The sequence below is a fragment of the Trachurus trachurus genome, assembly GCF_905171665.1.
Source record: "Trachurus trachurus genome assembly, chromosome: 20".
NCBI classification, from domain to species: Eukaryota; Metazoa; Chordata; class Actinopteri; order Carangiformes; family Carangidae; genus Trachurus; species Trachurus trachurus.
In genome coordinates, this window is record NC_139911.1 from 21,790,388 (window position 1) to 21,813,001 (window position 22,614).

The 22,614-nt window shown below is 41.4% G+C and overlaps 1 protein-coding gene across 1 annotated transcript; it reads right to left on the bottom strand.

The window, feature by feature from the left end:
• Positions 1 to 1,729: 1,729 nt before the first annotated feature.
• On the bottom strand, positions 1,730 to 21,507 carry apoob (apolipoprotein O, b). The gene is made up of 10 exons (XM_083994997.1): positions 21,450 to 21,507; positions 20,985 to 21,098; positions 18,577 to 18,699; positions 16,840 to 16,872; positions 16,412 to 16,466; positions 13,250 to 13,345; positions 9,632 to 9,723; positions 6,482 to 6,571; positions 4,887 to 5,559; positions 1,730 to 1,754 (listed from the first exon to the last, which is right to left on the bottom strand). Exons 1-9 carry the CDS (start codon positions 21,465 to 21,467, stop codon positions 5,515 to 5,517), a joined length of 666 nt encoding a protein of 221 aa, XP_083851123.1. The 5' UTR covers positions 21,468 to 21,507; the 3' UTR covers positions 1,730 to 1,754; positions 4,887 to 5,514.
• Positions 21,508 to 22,614: the final 1,107 nt, after the last annotated feature.

Below are 22,614 nucleotides of genomic sequence, written 5' to 3' on the forward strand. Positions count from 1 at the left end.
AACTTCATGTCCTAGAGCAAATGACTTGACTTCAAAAAGATCTGGGTGAAAAACGATGGCACAACTGGCATGTTTATTAGACCAATGAGTGAGACTGTTTATGGTCTGTTGTGTATGGTCCTCTGTCTCAGTCCTGTGTTGATGGCTGTGTGTTCTCCAGCTCTTATCGTGACCAAAGGTTCCTGGGCATCATAAAGGAGTTCATCTGAGTCGACTGGAGATAATTGAACACAGCAGCCAATGGGAAGATGCCGCTGACTTTAACCTCACGGTGGGAACACAGTGACCATATTGCTCTTATTGTCTCCTGGTGTTTACGATGATAAACCCCTTCAGATGTACATCTGTCACCTTTGATCCCACCTTTATGTCGGATAATTAAAGGGACAACGAGGAGTTTCTATTCGGTTATAAAAAAGTCTCACGTTAATGTGGATGAATCTCCGCTACTCACACTTGTTAATGGCTCCATTTTCGCTAAATATATCGATCTGTCTCTATCGTTATTTTGTTATTATTAGTGGTGGCGGAAATGCTGGTCGAGCCGACCAGCATTTCCTTCATGGCGAGTTATGAGAATAACGCCGCAGAATCGCCGTTTATGGTCGGAACTACGATGGTATGTGAACCTCTTTGAACCTCTGACTTTAATTTTTGATGAATGAAAACATGAGTCCGTCTTGCGCCGGGTCAAAGAAATGTACGGTGCGCGCGGAGGCTCATAAATGTAGTGTGAAAACGCTTCGCTTTTCCAAAACTCCTCGTTGTCCCTTTAACCTGGTTAAATGTTCACCAGGGGGAGGGGTCTGACAATAAAAACAGACTGGGGGTCAGAGCGAGTCGACGGTGGAATTATGAACGTTTCTTGCATGAATCACTCCATTTGTCCTTGTCTAGGTGTTTGCTCTCAGGTCAGAGGTGACGACCTGTCTCAGCCTCTCTGAGCTCACCATACATCCACTGTTACAGTAACACTTGGGTTCTTTCCCAGGATGTGAAGTGTCTCTTATCTGGATGCGTTCATTGTTCAGAAGGGAAATCCAGTGACACTGAACTCTCTCTGACAGTTTTTACCAGAAGCTCCAACAGAAAGTGCTCTGTGGAGTTTTTATTTTTTAATTTTTGGGGCTTTTTCACCTTTAATGGACAGGAGAGTTGAGAGAGAGACAGGAAATGGGAGGCAGAGAGGGGCGGGGGACTCGGACCGGGGCCGCCTGCAGTGAGGACTATAGTCTCAACACATCAACACATGGGGTGGGTGCTCTACCAACTGAGCTAAACACTGCCCCATGCTTTGTGGAGTTGTAGTATGAAAGTATGATCACTTTAAAGGGATAGTTCAACATTTTGGCAAATTGGCCCATTGCCATAATCCCTATAGTCATAGCAGTAGGTTTGTTACCTTTGTCGGTGCAAGCTATTTTTAGAACGGTGGAGCAGAGCCGTGAGCTGCTCAGAGCTACACTACGGAGGCTCATGGGATTTCTTGGTTTCCCTCATCAAACTCGTCAAATACACAATCCAACAACTCCAAAACGCTCTGGTGGTGAACTGCACATTCACCACAGAGATAATAACAGAACGTTATGAGACAGAGTTGTTGCAGAGACTGCATGCATTTTTGCTTGAATTTACCTCGAAAACAACTCTGTCTCAAGAAATTCCATGAGCCTCCGTAGTGTAGCTCTGAGCAGCTTGCGGCTCTGCTCCGCCGTTCAAAAAATAGCTTGCACTGACAATTAAAGGTAACGAACCTGCTGCTATGACTATAGGGATTATGGCAATGGTCCAATTTGCCAAAATGTTGAACTATCCCCTTCAAAATGAAACTGCTACAGTAACACACTATGTTCTTCTGTTGTTTGATACACACTGTGGTGACTGAAGAGGATTGCCATATTTGGTGATGCCTCTTGTTTTTGCTGTGTCATATTTCCCCATGTTGTTTTAGATACATGTTTCCATTCAACAAACTTTGACTCTTGATGGAGATATCTACAGCTTCAATTCAGCTGGAACATGGAGGGTAAATACGGAAGCCCAGAGGTGTCAAACTAATCAGTATTGGACAAACAGCAGAAGAGGTTCCTCCTCTGTCTGACCCGAGCTCTGAAACCGAGTAGTAAGAAGTGACATGACAGCAGGTTCACGTCAGTAACTCTGCTGTGGTTGAGGAGGAGCTGCTGCTGCTGCTGCTGTGGTTTCTGTAAATACAACAACAGGACGTGAACTATTGACAGCGATCACGTTCACTCTCACTCTGAAGTTTCTGCTACATCCAAAATGGGTGAGATCCTCCAGTGAGATCAGTGTTGACCTGCTGTCTCATGGTCTCAGGAGGAACTGGACTGTTCTACTTTGGATGTGGTTTGAGCAGCTCTCACTGTTCCCATCAGCTCCTCTTGACTGCACCATCCCATATTCCATGTTGTGAACTGTTTGTCTGAACACAACATCTACTACACGTCTGCCCGTCCTGGGTGAGGGACCCCTCCTCTGTCTCTCACACTGAGGTTCCTCCTGTTTGTCCTCAGTCGATGTGAGGGTCAGAGGCAGGGTTATTATAGTCAACTAAAACTAAAACTAAAACTAGCAGTGAAAAAATTATTTAGTAAAACTGAAACAAACTTGGAAGTTCATCTTCAGAGGTCCGACAGAGGCTTTCTCCTAAAACCTGGAAAACTAAAACTAAGCCTAAGACTAAGACGAAATAAAAACTAAATAAAACTAGTCAATTCCTCAAAATAAAAACTAAACTAAAACTGCTTCATCACTTGTTGAACTAACTAAAACTAAACTGAAATATAAAAGCAAACTGAAAAACTAAATAAAAATAAAAACTAATGAAAATGTTAAAACTATAATAACAGAGGTCAGAGGATGTTGTCATGATGCCATGTGAGCTCTGGACTCTGACTGGGCTGCTCCAACATGTGGGTCGTTACAGAAGTAAGTTTTGCTTTCACTTCCACATGACGTGTGAGAAAAATGAGAGAAATTCTAGTGTTCAATCAATACAGGACAGAGCATCTTACTTACAGACTTTTTGTTGCAGCCCTATGCACAAAAGTGTGCAATTGATGCAGGTGCACTGCGTCAAGTAAGAACGAGGCAAGAGAGCAGCGAGAGCTGTGATCTGACATACATGCATCGCTGCAATGATTGACAACAATCGACATCTGACCAATCACTGGTCAGAGGCTGCAGGTGAAGAGACGTCAGGAATCAGGAGCAACAAAGAGGAATAAAAAATAAAACTAGAGGAAGCTGTCACTTCACCTGAAGGTTAGTATGTTGTGGTATGTTGTTTGTCTCTGATCTGATCTGATCTGATGTCAGCACTTCACCACACTGTGCTCAGGCTCCAGCTTTGTGCTTTTATGTTGATGTGCTATTTTGTTGTTGGTTTTATTTATTTAATTTTATTAGCATATTTAAATAAATCTTAACAATCACTGTGGTACTGGTACTTGTTGGGGGAACAGCATTTCATTTTTTATGAACATGCACAAGAAATGACTAACACAAATTCTTGTAATCTTGAAATAAAAAAGTAAAACGTTGCCTGCATAGACACATAAAAAAAGTCTCAGAAATTTGGAGAAGTGAAAGTCAAGAGTGAGAAGTAAATGTAGCACTCGTCTGCATGGCTGATGACTCACAAGACTAAAACAAACCTGTTCAAGCGAAAGAATCATGAAGAAAGAAGCCGTCACCTCGGTTAGATGTTTAATTACATTAGGATAAAACATCATATATTATATACAGTGTATTATTACACATGGACAATGACATCATCCAGTTCACTGACAAGAAGGAATGTGTACGTGATTTGGCCCTTTACTGTAGCACGTGGAAATAAATAGTGAAGAATGAGCGTGTGAACGCATCACACTGAAACTCACACACGAGACATGACACAGAGACTCAACCACAGAGGAGAGGACACCATCACACTCCCAATTCACTGTTGGTGTCTCTGCAGCCCCTCCACTGAAACCACCGAGTACACACACTTCCAGCTCAGGGTGAGTCAGCTGTCTACAAAAAGACCCACTACCATCTTTACATTGCTGCCATTTGTGATTTTGAATTTCTCAAATAAAAAATAAAAAATATAAAAACAAATGAATAATCTGCTGAAAACAGGATTTTTTAAAATTCCTGTTGGTTTTAACTGAGGTTTGAGGGACCCAACACAGGCCTGTCACATGTTTCTGTGTTGAATAATGCGGTGAGGAATAATTTAATTTCAGAGCTCACCTCTTCTACATAGTTTCATATCAAATGTAACTTTCTATTTCATTTCTTTACATTTCGAGACAACAACACAGACTAGGAACATAAACGGCTTCAGTACTGGTGTTAGAAAGTGGGAAATCTTTACTATTTGTATTTTTCTTACCATTGTAACTAACAGTTATCTTTAACATGGATTCATCTAAAAGAGATCTGAAAAAGGACACAGTTACACAAATGCCAAGGCCATGTCTTCTGAACAAAGAAAGGTCGCGCTCATATTTAAAGGGATAGTTCAACATTTTGGCAATTTGGCCCATTGCCATAATCCCCGGTGCAAGCTATTTTTAGAACGGCGGAGCAGAGCCATGAGCTGCTCAGAGCTATGCTACGGAGGCTCATGGGATTTCTTGGTTTCCCTCATCAAAGTCATCAAATACACAATCCAACAACATTTATTATTACAACATTTACCTCTAAAACAACTCTTGTCACAACTTGTCCACCAGAGCATTTTGGAGTTGTTGGATTGTGTATTTGATGACTTTGATGAGGGAAACCAAGCTAGTGAAGCTCTGAGCAGCTCACGGCTCTGCTCCGCCGTTCTGAAAATAGCTTGCACCGACAATTAAAGGTAACAAACCTACTGCTATGACTATAGACATTATGGCAATGGTGCAGTTGGCCAAAAATGTTGACCTATCCCCCCTTTAAGGGGCTGCAACTATCTAAAGTTTGTAACTTGTTCTTTTTCGGTTGATGAACTCATGGATTAATCTACTTACTATTCAATCTGCATCTACTTTATCAATGTTTACCAGTTCTTCTAAGCTTTGAAAGTCACCGCTTTCTGTGCAGTTTAATTGAGCTTCAACAAATACCAGAACAAAGTGCTGGAGGCAGACATCATGAGTGTTTCTCTGCCCATCGGAGAGCAAACATCGTAAACAAGTTAACGCTGAGCTGCTGTGTCGAACTAAAGGTCATGGGAGGAGAAAGGCTGGTTCCAGAAGCAGCTACAAGTTGGAGTTATCAGGGTGAGAAGAATGAGAGAGGAAGGTGACCAGAAAAGTGAGAAAACCTGCTCCTGGACCAGGCCCTATGTCTAGGTCTGGAAGCCTTCAACACAGTCTGATTAAGCAACACAAGGTCCTCATCTGCAGCTGGGAGAGTTTGGATGTGAGGAGCAGAAGCAGAGAGTTCATCTACAGGAGTTGCGCAGGTGTGAGTGTGTGTTACTGGGAGGTGGAGAGGTGTGTGTGTCCTCCTGTCGCCTCAGCTGGTCGAGTCGTTGCTCTGTGTTTGCTCTTTCTTCTCGGCCTTTGGGAGAAACATGACAATAAACCATCAACATCGATGTACACAACAATCTTAAAGGGATGCGCCAACTTTTTTTTTTCATGTCTTGCCTCACTCCCGAGTCCATGACAAGCAGATAGACACCATCCTTTCGACTGTGCGTGCAGTAACAAGGGAGATACGGGCAGAGCTGGCGCACCACTAATCAGCTTAGCTCAAACACTGGAAGTGTATAGGTAGTGTTAGCCTGCCTCCTACCCAGGCCGAAATCAGCAGTCAGAAGCTGATTTCATTTTAGCTCTAAACTCTGTAAATATATCACTTTATCGACATTTCAAACATTTTGAGGCGAGAAAGTAGCCGTTTAGATCAGCAGTGTGTCGTTAATTTGTCTAAATACCAGCTGTTTACAATTTTGTTCGGACAAATTCGGCGCTACTCAAGCTAGCCGTTGTGACCAACGCACTTCCGATTGCCCTTTACATACAGAAAACCATGACGATATAATTTGTGCTTTTACTTTGAAATAGGAAGCTAACCTACCCTCGATGTAGCTAGTTTGAACCAAAATAAATCGTCTTTGCTTGAACCCTCCGTTTTGACCGATCTCGTCCCGTTACCGGCATTTGACCGCTCAAGATGCCTTACCGGAGAGTTTTGTCAGCTCTGAGACGAAGATCGGCTTCGTTTAGAGTTACTGAAGAGTTTCTCTGATGACTCTAGGTGGAGGCAGGCTAACACTACCTATGCACTTCCTGCGTTTGAGCTAAGCTAATTAGCGGTGCGCCAGCTCTGCCCATATCTCCCTTGTTACTGCACGCACAGTCGAAAGGATGGTGTCTATCTGCTTGTCATGGACTCGGGAGTGAGGCAAGACACGAAAAAAAAAAGTTGGCGCATCCCTTTAAAGTTTTAATCTTTGGACGACAGAGAAAACCTTCACCTTCTTCTTGCCAAACGGCGGGTCCTTCCACAGAGCTTCCAGACTCCCACGGCCCTGCTGAGCCCAGGTGTACGCAGAGTCTCGACTCACCTGGTGGAAACACGAGCCAAGCGCACAAACACATCACTGACTTACTCTTCTTACTAATCAGATGGAGGGCGGCAGGACTACTATGACCATTTTTCTATTCTATTTGCACATACATATAAAAAGAAACAGTAAACAGTTCATGTAGAGTAGAAGGGAATGTATGGGTGAGGTCAGAAACCCAGCTTGTTATTACCAGTTACTTGCGTATGTAGAGAAAACTATTTATAATAAATAACGAGAATAATTTAAAATGAATAACAATAATCATTTTATTTTTGTGAGTTGTTTTCGAGGAAAATTCATGCAAAACCTCTGATGTGCGTTCCCGTCGGAAGCAGTTTTTATACAAGCAGTCTCTTCATTTGCCTAAAACAACTCTGTTCCGTTATTATCTCATAGTGTGGTGAATGTGCAGGTCACAACTTGTCCAATTCAACAGCTCCAAAACGCTCTTGTGGACAAGTTGTGACCTGAACATTCACCACACTATGAGATACGGTAATAACGGAACATTACGAGACGGAGTTGTGTTAGAGGCAAATGAAGAGACTGCTTGCATAAAACCTGCGTTTTGGAGTTATTGGATTGTGTATTTGATGAGTTTGATGAGGAAGAGATCCCATTAGCCTCCGTAGCGTAGCTCTGAGCAGCTCACGGCTCTGCTCCGCCATTCTAAAAAAAGCTTGCACCGACAATTAAAGGTAACGAACCTACTGCTATGACTATAGGGATTATGGCAATGGGCCAATTTGCCAAAATTGCCATCTAATACCTAAAAACAAGGGAAACAAAATTGCATTTAACATGACAAGCCAGTAGCTGCCACGTCTGGAGCAAAATCCGCTGGTTCAACATAAAGCAAAAAGAACAGCAGGGTTTCCAAAAGTTAAGTTTTCCATTCTCTTCAGTCATTTTAAAGAAGGACAAAGGATGAATAAAAACAGAGAAGCCTGAAGCTGCAGATGCTGACATGTCCTGACTTTAAAGGTTCAGTAAACTACGTCAGAGCTGCTTGTTGGACGGCTTCACACACTCCCTCCACCCAGAACTGCAAATGTTACTCTTGTGACTTTCCAAAAGTGATGATCTGACACTCCCGCCCTTTTCACACAGGCGCTGATCAGCCGTATCGAAGTGAGAAACACCATGCTCTTTTCATTAAAACACTGCATCAGGAGAGTGAGTGCATCTTTCTGTCTGTCTTTTAAAACGCGAGGCTCAACATCTGCTTTTATCTGGTCAGCTCATGTGTTTCCACAGCTGTCCCCTGCCCTGCTCGTCTGCTCCACCTCTGCATGTGTGTCGGGCTGGAGCGTGATAGCGTCAAGGCGTTGTCCGCGTGGGGTTCGTGCCAGCCGCGTCTCTGGGTGGAAATACAGTTAATAAAAATGACCCAGACATCAGTGAAAATTAGAAACTGACTTCACAGCCAGGACTTCCTCCAGGAAAAGCACCTCCCTTTCCTCGGAGGAAACGAGTCAGCGATCAAACGCACACAAACACTGATACGGCGCGGGAGCCGGCCTGGAAAGTTTTTTAAATCTACGTGATGTCGGTCAGAGCTGCAGACGGACGGTTTATAAGGCCAGGGTGTGATTTTCCTCAGTGGTTTCCTGTCAAAATTAAACTCTCCTGGGTTGAACTTTGTGCCGCACAGCGCCCGGGGCCTCAGCAGCTTCTACCTAAAAATACACTGACACATGCAGCAGAGGTGAAACTGCTGCTGCTGCTGCTTTCACAGCTGTTTCCTCACTGTGTTTCAGCAGTAGGAGAAGTGAGGGGAGTTACAGGTTCGACAGGTTGTCTGTCTTGTGGTGTAAATGTTTTTAGACTTTGTTTTCCACGCTGTAACGTTGTAATCTGAACAAAAGTAACACAGTCAAACCGTGACACAGCTGCAGTAAATGTTATCAGCCTGTTGAGACCTGGACTCTGGTTACACAACGTTACTCTGAACCACAACAAATACTCAAGCAGCTACAACAGTTTTGCATTGCGCTCCCTGCTGTTTATTTTAAACATTTAGATCCGTCACATGGCCGCTGTGCTGTGACATCATCCAACAGTAAAACCAAGCTGACGTATAGACCTGGATCACAGCTTTACAGCTTATGGAAGGTATTAACTGGTTTTCCTGGATCAGTGGCCACTGATCTTTTACTGTTAGTGATGATTTCAGTAATTGGCTGTTAGATTTTTGTTTTTTTAACCGACCAAATGTAAAGATAGATCCCATTTACATATTAAAGATATATATAGAAAGATATATACTATATATATAGTATGTTTATGTATGGATGTATGTGTGTTCACTTTTATTTATTATTTAATTAACTAATTAATTTATTTATTTTATCTATTTATTTCCCTATTTAATTCCTATTTGAATTTTTCCCCATTTTCTTTTCCTTTTTAAAAAAAAATTTAATTTAAATTTCTATGTGCTAATGCGAAGATCAATTAAAACCACAGTGATCTGTGTGAGTGAGAACATAATGGCTCTGATGATATTGACTGAAAACCATCATGTTTAATTAGCAGCTCGATACCGGCAATTCTATTCTATAATGTGTAAATATTAAAGGTCCAGTGTGTAAAAATTGGCAAGGTTTATTGGCAAAATCTGAATATACTACCCATGAATATATTTGTGTATAGTGTATAATCGCTATAAAATAAAATCTGTTCAGTTTTCGTAGCCTTGTAATTATTCTTTTATATATATATATAGCAAGGGTCTTGCTTTAGAGAGTGTCGCCATCTTACGCCGCCATATTTGTACGGCAGCAGGAAAGAAGGAGGAGGAAACAGCAGAGAGAGTGAGTTAATAGTTAGTCAGAAGTTTTTGAGTTATAAATCTGAAAGTTTGTGAATGGATCATCAACGCACTAGTTTTTTTGTCTTCAGATGCCACCGTCACTAAATGTCACGGTTTCCCCCAATTTTACACACTGGACCTTTAACTAATCACTCAATACACTATAAATTAAATTTTAAAAAAAAACCACAGGACACCTGGTTTATCTGATGTGTCAGAAAGAAACACACACACACACACACCTTTAGTAAGGAAGCAGCCTGCTGAGGATAAAACATGGAGGCGCTCAGAGCCATGAGTCCCAGAGGGAAAACCAGACGCTTGATCCTGGAGCCTGCAGGAGACAGAAACACAAAACATGTTTTTAAAAAGGTGGGAGAGGACTATGAACTGGTGTGACCTTTCCTACCACTCCTCGTTACCTCATCCAGCACCAGTGTCCAACAGGCTGGGGGTGAGAAACACTGGCCCAGGAAAAACACATCAATTCTTAATTCTGACTACTTGAGGCTCAACATCTGTCTTCACTGACACACCATCGTTCATTCATTTAAAAAGTTATATTATGTTTCCATATCTGTTCTCAGGAGGCTGATAAAGAGGTTCCTGGCTCTGAAGGAAATTAAACTGAGACTGAGATAAACTGGCTGCATGTAAAATATCAAACTCCAGCTTTTCTCCCCAGGTTGAAGGTTATTCCTGGAAGAGGAACTGGACTAACAACTCCTACATAGACCAGAAATACTGTCATGTGTTTCAGATTCAGATTCAGTTGTTTTATTCATGTACTAAGAAAAATATGATACACAACAACAGTTGGGGGGCAACCGCCATTCTGACATCATTCCGATAATTCTTGCCTCCTATGGCTGGAAATGACGGTATTTTTTTAAAAAAACATCCTGCCTTTCCGACAATTCCTTTAATAGCGTATTTTTTCCTAAAAAGATTTTGCACTGGTTGGGCTTAGGCAGTGATGAAAGGAGTTAGAGTCCACAAGTAGAGAGTCCAGATAAGTAGGAGGGAGTCACCTGTTGAGTAACGCACATAGTGGGGACGATGGCACGTCGGAATACCGGTATGTCAGAATGGTGGGATGTAAGAATGACAGTATGTAACCAGAACAGTTTACAAGTAGATGTACATGAAAGGGAACCGCAAAGAAGAAGAAGATGCCTATAGATAGACCCACCATCTGTCTGCATCCACCACTCAGACTAGTTAGACGTCACATTCTGCATTACACCACCGCAGTCTAACCAGCTCATTGAGTCCAAATTAAAGTTTGGCCCCCAGCTGTAGGAATATCCTGCTGAGATATTGTGTTCGCAAGGTATAAACCATGTTAAAGGGATACGCCAAAAAAATTTTTTTCGTGTCTTGCCTCACTCCTGAGTCCATGACAAGCAGATAGACACCATCCTTTCGACTGTGCGTGCAGTAACAAGGGAGATACAAGCAGAGCTGGCGCACCGCTAATTAGCTTAGCTCAAACGCTGGAAGTGCATAGGTAGTGTGGGAGCGTGCCTATGTTCCCACAGCCCTATGTTCCCTCAGCCCTATGTTCCCTCTGGACTCTCTCTACCTATCTGGACTCTCTCTATCTGGCCTGTCTAGCCTCTACCTGGTCTTTTTACTAAACTTAACCAACTCCTTTCTTCATTGCCTAAACCCAACCAATGGTGGGACCAAAGGGCTGAGGGAACATAGGGCCTAATTTTCAGTGACAACAAAAGTTAGAAATGAGGGAACATAGGGCTGAGGGAACATAGGGCTGTGGGAACATAGGAATGACCCCGGTAGTGTTAGCCTGCCTCCTACCCGAGCCGAAATCAGCAGTCAGAAGCTGATTTCATTTTAGCTCTAAACTCTGTAAATATATCACTTTATCGACATTTCAAACATTTTTAGGTGAGAAAGTAGCTGTTTAGATCAGCAGTGTGTCGTTAATTTGTCTAAATACCAGCTGTTTACAATTTTGTTTGGACGAATTCAGCGCTACTCAAGCTAGCCGTTGTGACCAACGCACTTCCGGTTACTTTCACAAAATAAAACACCTGTTGCCCTTTACATACAGAAAACCATGACGATAGAATTTGTGCTTTTACTTTGAAATAGGAAGCTAAGCTACCCTCGATGTAGCTAGCTTGAACCAAAATAAACCGTCTTTGCTTGAACCCTCCGTTTTGACCGATCTCGTCCCGTTACCGGCATTTGACCGCTCAAGATGCCTTACCAGAGAGTTTTGTCAGCTCTGAGATGAAGATTGGCCCGCCGGTTTCCGTTTAGAGTTGCTGGAGAGTTTCTCTGATGACTTTAGGTGGAGGCAGGCTAACACTACCTATACACTTCCAGCATTTGAGCTAAGCTAATTAGCGGTGCGCCAGCTCTGCCCATTTCTCCCTTGTTACTGCACGCACAGTCGAAAGGATGGTGTCTATCTGCTGGTCAAGGTCAAGGTCAAGGTCAAGGTTTCTTTATTAATACCAGCTGGTAAATTTGTTGTGCAGACAGGCACTCAGCAGTCCCAGTACAAAAAACAGCCGCACACACACAAATCACAAATATAAAAGACAACATAATCAAAATACATGGTCAAAGTCATAGGAGTAGAAATAGAAAAGTGCTTCTACATAGAAAAGTGCTTCTACATGTCCCTAGGGTCAACTAAGTTCAATATGAACAAGATCACCTTGTGGCTTTACTATTCAGCATTACAATTGCTGTGGGTATGAAGCTACTTCTGTACCGTTTTGTCCTGCCCTTAGGGGCCACAAAACGACAGCCAGAGCGAAGGAGCTGGAACTCGCCATGCAAGGGATGTGAGCAGTCATTACGAATAGCGCTGGCTTTACGCTGCAGCTGTGTGTCATAGAGGGCTGCCATGGTAGGTTGAGGCTCACCAATTATCCTACCAGCCCATTTGATAATCTGGTTCAGGGAATTTTTGTCCTGCAATGACAGATTACCAAACCAGGACACCAGGGCAAAAGATAACACAGACTCGATAAAAGCTCGATAAAATAGCCTGAGCAAAGTTTTGTCAATGTAAAAACTGGACAATTTCCGAAGATAAAACAGACGCTGGTGTCCCCTCTTACACACTGCTTCACAATTCTTGTTGAAAGACAGTTTAGAATCGATTACAGTCCCCAGATATTTATAGCTTTCCACACATTCCACAGATTGGCCCTTAATGACTGTGGGATCACAATTTGGAGTCTGTGCCCTAAAATCAATAGTCATGTCCTTTGTCTTGGATGTGTTGAGCACCAAAAAAGAAAGATCACACCAACTAATAAAATCCTGCAAGACTGGGCCATGGCTGGATTCATTGTTATGCAACAAACTCACAATGACTGTGTCGTCTGCAAATTTTAAAATGTGCCTGTTTTCATGGACACTCCTGCACATGTTTGTGTAGAGAATAAAAAGTAAAGGGGAGAGAACACATCCCTGAGGTGAGCCAGTAGAGGAACATAGTGACTCAGATAAGATCATGGAAGACACACAAAAAAAAAATGTTGGTGTATCCCTTTAACCTTGACCAAAGTGTAATCAGTTCATCCTTGAGTCAAAGTGAATGTTTGAAGAGACTCTGTAGCAGAGTGGGACAGACTGACAGTCTTATGGACAATGTCTATGTCACACACTAAATAAGAAGCACAAATACAGACACATGTGCATGTAAACACGATGCATTAAATGTATCTTCTGCTTCCTGAGTCTGTGGAGCGAGTGCCATCAACATAATCACCTCTTATCGTCCTGTCTGCCACCTCTGACCCGTTTACTGCGTCGTCTGAGGGCGAATGCGGGTCAGTGGGTGTTTATGTGAACTCTACACACGCACTGTTTACCTTTGGCCAAATACAGTCCCAGGAAGCCGGAGAAACCCACCACGGCCACACTGGGGTAGAGGTCAGGAGGGGGGTCGCTGAGGAACTGGTACATGTCTGGAGGATCAAATAAAGGAGAGGAAGGAGAGAGGCTGAGCTGTTGAGAAATATCTGATAAGAGCAGAGGAGTCACACGGTTCATGTTGTTTACGTTTGTGTTTGACTCAACGTGAAGCAAATCTATTTCAGGAGGGAAGCAGCAGCCAGCGTTGTGCTGTTTGAAGAGAGAACTACATCTGGGTCAATGATGTGATGCAACCCAGCGTCAAGTGGTGTAACCAGTATTTTTTTATATGATATAAAATCTGACTACCAGTATATACAGGAAAATAAATCTGGACTCAAATGTGGAGTAAATGAATTTCCTCTACAATGCAACATTATGTTTCTTGTCAGATTTTACATAATTTGTCACATTATTAGAAAAATTTTAATTAAATATAGAAACGCAGCAAAGAAATCTATTTCAATTCAATGCTTTCAGAAGAAAGCATATTTATTTTATAACTACACTTAAATCCACTGTAAATGGATCAAATATTTAAATATTAATAATTTTTTGTGGTTACACCATTTGACATTTTTAGGACAGTCAGTCTGACATTGTGTATCTGAATGTTGTGTCTTTCATACCCTTTACTTGTCTTGTATGTTAGATATGGAGGAGTAAGTACTTTTTTTCTGAACGACATTTCTTTTCTCAATGACTTTCACCACAATGTTTTTTTAATGATATTATATTGTTGTTTCCCTGGAATGATAAATCTTTTGAGCTCCACACACTTTTTTTCCCTAAATGACATGAAGCCAACATGAATACGAAATGTGCATTTTAACAAATCTGATGCTTTTAAATGTTGAAATAGTTGCAGCTATTTTGCCTAAACACAGAACAGGATGTTCACACAGATTCCTTTCTGTGTACAATCTTGTGCTGCTCAAAGAAACACCAGCTTTACAGTAACGTCAGCTATAAATGTATCACTATCTCTAACTGACACAATGACTGGCCTCTAAGTTGTAACTTGTAACCCTGACTGGAGACACAGGGACCTTGGAGCAGTTTGTTCTGGAAAGACAAAACAACAGATAGAAACAGAGGAAAACAGACTTCTTATTTGAGTCAAAAATGATTGTTTAGTTTTTATTATTAACAATATTCCATGTGTCTACAAGTCAAAGGTTTAGAAGATCTGAATCTGTAGATTTTGATGTGGATTTAAATCGGAACCATTTCTCTTCATCTTTCTGTCTGTCAGCTCATCTGGATCTCAGAAGATGATATCTGGCCTTGGGCAGGTTCGTTATAGAGTATCAGTCTTGCAGCTGATAGTGAAATTCATTGTATTCAATGCTTTCTCTACCGAGCACCTGTCATGTTGTTCTTTATACAAATACAGGGATGATAGTAAAAAATAATAATAATATTATCCAACATTTTTGAATCCAAAAAGATTCCTTGTCATGGGGCCGAAAATCCCTGGTGGGGCCCCTGCTCTTGAGCATAAACTTTAAAGGGATATTTGAACATTTTGACAAATTCGCCTATTGCCATAATCCCTATAGTTTTAGGGGTTGGTTCATTACCTTTAATTGTCGGTGCAAGCTGTTTTGAGATCGGCGGGGGCGGGCAGAGACGTGAGCTCTGCATGGCGCGCAGTATTTCCAGGCTTTCCCTCATCAAACTCATCAAATACACAATCCAACAACTCCAAAACACTCTGGTGGACAAGTTGTGACCTGCACATTCACCACGCTATGAGATAATAACAGAACGTTACAACGAGTTGTTTTAGAGGTAAATGCGTAACCAGAACTACATCCCAGATACGGCTGCTCGGCAGAGTGACTTCAAAAGCGTGAGTAGTTCTGAGTATTTGCTTCATGTGTCGTAATGTTACATAATCATACGTTATTATTTCATAGCGTGGTGAACGTGCAGGTCACAACCTGTCAACGAGAGCGATTTGAAGCTGTTGGATTGTATTTAGTTCGACAAGGGAAACGTAGACATACCATGAGCCTCCACTGCGTTAGCTGAGCAGCTCGTATCTCTGCCCAGCTGATCTCAAAACAGCTCGCACTGACAATTTGAGGTAATGAGCCTACCCATAAAACTCTAGATAAAACAATAGATTTTGCCAAAATGTTGAAATATCCCTTTAAGCCATAATTTTTGGACACTTCTTCTAGGTCTGTCCCAATTATTACTGATCGCCTGATCGCAATCATTTGAGCTGGCGGCAATTATTTTGCATTATCATTAAAATGTTTGCCAAACAGCCGGATGAAACAGAACTGTCATATTTCATCACTGTTTTCTCATCATTTTCCAGCGTTTGAGGATTGACATCATCATTCTGTGCCCTCTTCATATTTTGATACGCTGGAGTCATGAACTGTTTATCTGGAGGCATTTACTTTCTAATATTCAACAACTGCATTTCAATCATCATCTATTGACAGCTTTATGGATTTAGTAACAAAGCCTAAAGGCAAACTGAAAGGCAGTTTTTATTTATGTTCCAATTTTAAAGAGGAACTAAGCACTAAGCAGGACTTCTCCCGTGGCGATGCTTCATTTTTACCTTTATTAAAAAGCTCCGGAGTAATTGTAATTCTCTGCCTTTCACCGGGCGTCTCATGGATGAAAACCAACCTTGCATCATCAGTGTAGTACTTGGTCGCTGCCCCGGTGTCCCGCGACACAAACGCGCTCCATAACCCGCAATCTTTTCTTTATGACAGTTAAGACTTCACAAATATACACGTTGTAACATTGTATGTGTTATATAACGCTATCCACCGCTCCATGGATTGATTTTTTGCCATTAAAAACAAATGCACATGGCCGGGAGGAGGGTTAGCAAAAGAGCGGAAAAGCAACCAGACTTGCATAGTTTATCTTTAATGCCAATAAATGTCCCTTCTTCTTCATAGGATGAGTGTGTTTTATTAAACTATGTTATACTTATACTATTTAGTGGCATAAAATGATCAGAAAAAGACAACTAAATCATTCATTGCAATTAAAATGTCATGATTGTGACAGTTCAGTCACAAATGCAGCTACATTGATGATTATTCATCTTCTGCAGTGACATTGGATGTGTGTCGTCTCACCTGTGACTGTTGTTACTGACGTGTTGATGGTCGGCTCCACAGTCTTGTACACTTGCTGTGGTTCAGAGATGATCAGCAGAGACACACACACACACACAGAGGAACAGACAGTTACTCTCATCTGATAACTGGCTGTATCTTGTGCACTGAGCTTTTTGAAATGTGGATTAAACAGCTCCTGCCCTCTACACACACAAAGAGTCAAAATAAACAGAACCCTCTCAACTTTCAAGTGAAGGGAAAAGCTGACAGCTTTGACGCAGATGGTTCAGACATGTTTTTTTGTGACATCAGTCACTGAGCTGCAGCTGGTAGTCATTGAACAAGCATGTACAACAACATGTACATAACTCAGAAACTACTCTGTTTTGTAACAGCAACAACAGCTCCACTTCAAAAAAAGAAATGCATTTTAACTCTTCACTCACTTCAGCTTTCTCCAGCGCAGTCAGACCCATTTGCTGCAGAAAAACAAGACAAGAAAATAAAACTTAAGTTCACTGGTTTACATAAGATTTAAAGGGATAGTAGCATTTTTTTTAAAGTGGAGTTGTATGATCTACAAATAGCCCCTAAATACTTTAATTGCAGTAGAAGACTCTCTGCACTCCTCCCGTTAGCAACGCCAGCCCATAACCCTGCCCAGAGATTTACAGCATACAGTGTTGTGAACAGACCCAAAGAAACGGCCTATTTTCACGGCCTAAAAGAGGTTTTACCTGAAAAAAAATACACAGTTCCATTGTTCGCTATAAAATAATTTTTTCCAGCCCCTCGAAGTGCAGGAAAAACGCAGTTTTTATTTGGACCTAACCAACTGCTGATCGGCGGGCGCTAACCCTGGGCGGTGACCTAACCTGAGTTGGTTAGCTCCAAATAAAAACTGTGTTTTTCCTGCACTTTGAACGGCTGCTAACGGGAGGAGTGCAGAGAGTCTTCTACTGCAATTTAAGTACTTAGGGGCTATTTGTAGATCATACAACCCCACTTTTTAAAAAAATGCTACTATCCCTTTAACAACATTCAGGCCCAATTCCCTCAAGGACCCAACATGGCAGCGTTGACACAGATCAAAGCTAATAAATGACACATTATAGCTACATCTGTATTATAATAAGTAAAAACTATTAAAAAAGAAACCAAAAACTTCAATTATATTTTTGCACATAGTGTATAAATTCAAGGACTTTCAATGACCCTTGTCTATTTATGTCAGTATTCAATAACTTTCCAGGCCACTGAGGACCCGTGGGAACCCTGGAAATGAAACTACATGTTGGTTTATTGGGCCCGTCACAATTTGACCTTCTGGGCACAGGGAAAAATACATATTGTTTCCGTGGGTGGAGTCAGTCATAAAAATAGTCCAAGTTTTCCTGTGTTAAATCCTGCAGGTTCAAAAAAAAAAAAAAAGGAAGTGAATAGAAACAGATGTGATTGAAGCTTGATGTGTCTTCGTGAACATGGCTCATTATCTCCTCTCTTTGGAGTAAAAACTCTACATAAGACTTGGGTGTCTCCATGACGAAAGCTCAGTGGGAATCTATTTTAAAAAAACACAACAGCATCTTCTAAAAGATATAAAACCATTCAATTTAAAGTTTTGCATAGAGCTTATATTACACTAAACAGATTGAACAAAATGGAACCTTCCCTTTCTCACTTGTGCATGGCTGTGGAGAGGCAGGGACGTTAAAGCTATGGTCTACCAGCAGCGTCTGTGTCTGGGATGTAGTTCCAGCTACGCATTTGCCTCGAAAACAACTCCGTCTCGTAACGTTCCGTTATTATCTCATAGTGTGGTGAATGTGCAGGTCACAACTTGTCCATGAGAGTGTTTTGGAGTTGTTGGATTGTGTATTTAGTTTGATGAGGGAAAAGCGAAAGCACCGTGCACCTCCAAGCAGCTCGTGTCTCTGCCCCGCCGATCTAAAAATAGCTTGCACCAACAATTAAAGGGAATGAACCTACTCCTCAGACTATAGGGATTATGGCAATAGGCAAAAAATGTTGAAATATCCCTTTACAAGATGTTTTGGAAATTCCAACTAAAACAGCTGCATTATTCATAACAAAAATCCAACTCAACATGTGCTGTTAATGGTTTTCAAATGTGAGGTTGTGTTTTTCTTTGTAGGGATTCACAGCTTCACACTCTAACACACCTGACACTGGCTGGTGTACGGCTCGGCCCATTTCCTCAGCGAGGCCACGCTCTCCTCCAGCGGCCCGGCCTCCGGCTGCACACACCGAGGTTCTGGTTCAGGTCTGGTGTATAAAGACGGCAGCTGAAACAAACAAACAACAACTGGATGAGCATCATAATGATGAAAGATGTTGGACACAGACATTTTCTTTGTTTGTTGAACAGATGGTTCGATAAAGTTTTTATTGACCTTTGACTTTTTATTGCACTTAGAGTTCTGGTTGTGTTTCCTGTGCAGGCTCAGCTCTGATGTTCACTCTATACAACTATACAACAACTAGATTAATACATAGAAAAAAGAATTTGATGCAGGCTTGGTATTCTCTTTCTTTCCATCCACTGCAACTTCTGTGCTCCTGGGTCAGAATAGACCCGATCTGAAGTGTAACATTATAATAATTATAACACATTACACTTTTATTTTATGGTCAATAAATCTCATAAATATAATATTATACCTTATTTTTTAATAAGAAGCTGAAATTGTATTTTATTTTTTTCATTTTTATTTTTTTAAATATCATAGGAACATGTCTGGATGAGACAAGCATATGCCAAAGTTTAGTCAGGAAACTGCTCTGAAACAATATACATTTTTTTTGTCTTTAGACTGTTGATAAAGCACATCATCACCAAATTCTCTGTTTAACCTTTTAGCCAACCTCATTACAACCTTTTACACTTAGAATTATCACAAACTGGTAAATGTCAAAGAGGAGGAATATACTCAGGTTACAACTCTATGTTATTCACAATCATCAAAGTCAACAAAAAGCAAAACCAAGTTATTCACAAGGAACAGAGCCAGAGTTCAGTTCCATTGGATTGTAAAATAAAACAGAATATCCGTTGTCAGTTGCAGTAAATTCTCGTACGAATTCTTGAGTTACAGCCATAATCGTGCTCTGCGGGTTCACATGAATGCTTGTGCCCAATTAGTAGGGATTCCAGAGAAGCTGCGTTCATGTGGCCAAACACATGTTTCGCCATTTCATTTGCACATCCCATTCTCACAAACAGTCCATCTCGAAAGGCTTTAATACATCGCATCATGAAAACAGCCTCTAACCTTAGACCCTCACATCCACTGAGGAAAAACTCCCAAGAAAAACATTTAAACAAGGGAAACCATGGACTGCTGTACTGATGGGAGACATTCTTCCATGTGGTGCATTGTGAGAGAAAGATGTTTTACCCAGCTCAGTTCTGACGAATGGAATATGAAGCAACAATCTGTGAGTGGGTACCAATGTTTTGTCATTTCATAGTTAACAGAGATGATAAATAAGGAGACAATAACTGTGACAGGGCTTTAAAAATGGATAAAAACCAATGCTGTTGTCCCCTTACTGTCAGAAATGACCAGCCAACATTTTGATAAAGAGTGCAGTGATGAGTATTATATGAATCATTGGAAATGAATTGTAAGGCAGAGAGAGATGACGCTATTAATTTCAAAGGAGGTTAAATCGAAAGCAACTGGACTTAGTTATTTGTCTAGGAAAGACAAGGGAAAGACATTTCCTAGACAAATAACTAAGTCCAGTTGCTTTCGATTTAACCTCCTTTGAAATACTATGACCTGGACAAATGAGAATATGCACCAGCTTATCATGACGCTATCAAAAAAAAAAAAAACTTCAAAAATGTGTTCATGCATTCCACTTGGTCTGTGTTACACCCCACTTCATTTTCCTTCAAGTATAAATGGGTCTGTGTTCTTATGGGTTAACAGGAGCGTGAATTTAAAATAATCTTTTTACATTCATGTCTTCAAGGAAGTCCAAGACAAGTTTACATATTAAAGCAGAAGTAAGCGATCCGGTGGTTTTGGCTAACTTCCTGTCAGCAGATGGAGTTAGCAGTCCCCGCCCTCGTCCCTACGTCACCACATTCACGCGCATCCCTTGGCTGCACACACAGAGAGGACCGCCCCTTTATGCCGTTCTCTCTCCTCATTGGATAAAGGTTGTAGGATACAAGGAAAGTTTTCTCCTCGGCTTACAGCAGAGCAGAGTGACTGACAGACCCGTGTTTCAGACCAAACACTCTATATAAGTGATTGCTGTCGGAAGATATAACTATTTAAGACTTATATTAACACAAACATTCCGCTTACTACTTCTTTAAGTCAATGCAAACGGGCGACTGAGCGATTGATAGTGAGTTTTGTCTCCATGATTCATAAGAGATATGTAGACAGGGGTGTGTGACGTTTTAAAACCTGGACTATTATGTTCATATGAACAACCAGGTGTCACCATAGATATATATCGTATATATATCTATGGGTGTCACCGTGATGATGTGTAAATCGCACTCATCTCTCCGGCATCATCACCAGTTCTCCATCACCCATCCACCCACCTCCTCCAGGCTGAGCAGCGGCGGTGTGCTCTTCTTCTTCCCCTCGGCGGCCGCAGCCAGCACGGAGCCGCTCAGCAGGCCGGCCAGCCCCGGAGCCACGGCGCACAGCGACACCTGGCGGCACAGCGGAGGAACACATGACATGAGCCGGTTAACGGGCACGGAGAAACACAAGCACGGAGCTAAATTAACCTGTAGCCTCTGTTAAACCTTCAATTCAGACGCCGTAGTTCACCAGTACATGTAGCTACATACTAGATGAAATAAAATACATTTAACCTCTGGTGTTATAAAGAAGGAGGCGCCTGTTTAACCGACAGCTAACCATAGATATACTGACAGCTAACAACATGATAGCTGTAGCTGTTAGCTATCTCAGCATCGTTTCACTACATGTCAGTCAGTGAGTCAGACGTGAATTACACCAGAGGCGGCAAAAGGAGGGTGTTTTAAAGGTAGATTTACCACTTTGACATAGGACATCTTTCTCCTGCACTTTAGTCTTCAGTCCGTGCTCTCCTCTGTCTGTACCATAGACTGTAAAGGTCTGTACCAGTGATGTAGTGGTAGCGGGCGTGTGAAACGTCATCAGTCACTGCCCAGATGCTGCTGCATTCAGGGACACTGTAAAGTCGGAAACCTCAGTGTAGCAACGTCCGAGTTTTCATCAAGTAAAAAAACTTGGAAAAGAGCAAGAATAGCCAAAGTACAATACAACAACAGTAGCCATCCCATGTTAATAGCAGCGATGTTCCAGTTGACTTGAGGATCAATATCGATCGTTGTTGTACACCGTACACATTGCCATGTTTTTATAATGGCACTGACTTAATTTTGGTGATAGGAATCCCACCCTGAGATGTTTTCTAGATGAGTCTGAAGTCTTTTCCCACATTATTTATTACTTAAACCATGAGTTACAAGTTTTCATAAAAGATGCCTGTGTAAATAGTCATTTTAAATACATGAATGATCAATTATTAATCCCTTTCTGCTAAATTTCACTCATTCTTATTTATCCTTTCTATTTTTGTAACACCAGTGAGATTCTATTCATTCTGAGAAGGACACGGACACTACAAAATAATTTGACAATTTTTTTCAATCAGTCATTTGATTGGTCTCAAATCACAGACAACAGAATCAAGTTACAAACAGCCATAAGAATCAGAAACAGGCAGGTACAAAACCAGTCAGAGAACCATCTGAAAGTTGACCAATATGAACATTTATTTCTGGAAAGAAGTTACAAATCGTTTCCAAAGAGTTTCTACTCAGATTATAAGATATGTTAATCTGATTTTACTTTCTTTTTCGGATACAGTCGTTGTAGCAAGGTATGTTTTTTTTGTAATTTTTTAATCCTCTATTCTGTTTTCCTACTGACAGACTGAAGACTGGTGGACTAAAGGATGCTGCGCTATGACAGAATGTGCCTCAACTCAGGACAGTAGTTCTTCATCAGGTACATGTTTCTTCTTTAAACGGCGACATGAGGAGGAAGAGGAGGAGCAGCGAGAGGACTGCAGAGCGACAGATGTGATGTTCATGGTGTCAGGGTGATGCAAGAGGGACATGGATTTATGAAAGAGGCTCATTTCCAGTGTGACCATGTGTGTTCAACAGATGA

Excerpts from the sequence above, each read along its gene's own strand:
- apoob (XM_083994997.1), bottom strand. Across the intron at positions 13,346-16,411 it reads GTCAGTAACAACAGTCACAG|ACATGTACCAGTTCCTCAGC; the intron begins GTGAGACGACAC and ends TTGATCCTCCAG. Across the intron at positions 6,572-9,631 it reads AGGCTGCTTCCTTACTAAAG|GTGAGTCGAGACTCTGCGTA; the intron begins GTGTGTGTGTGT and ends TGTTTCCACCAG.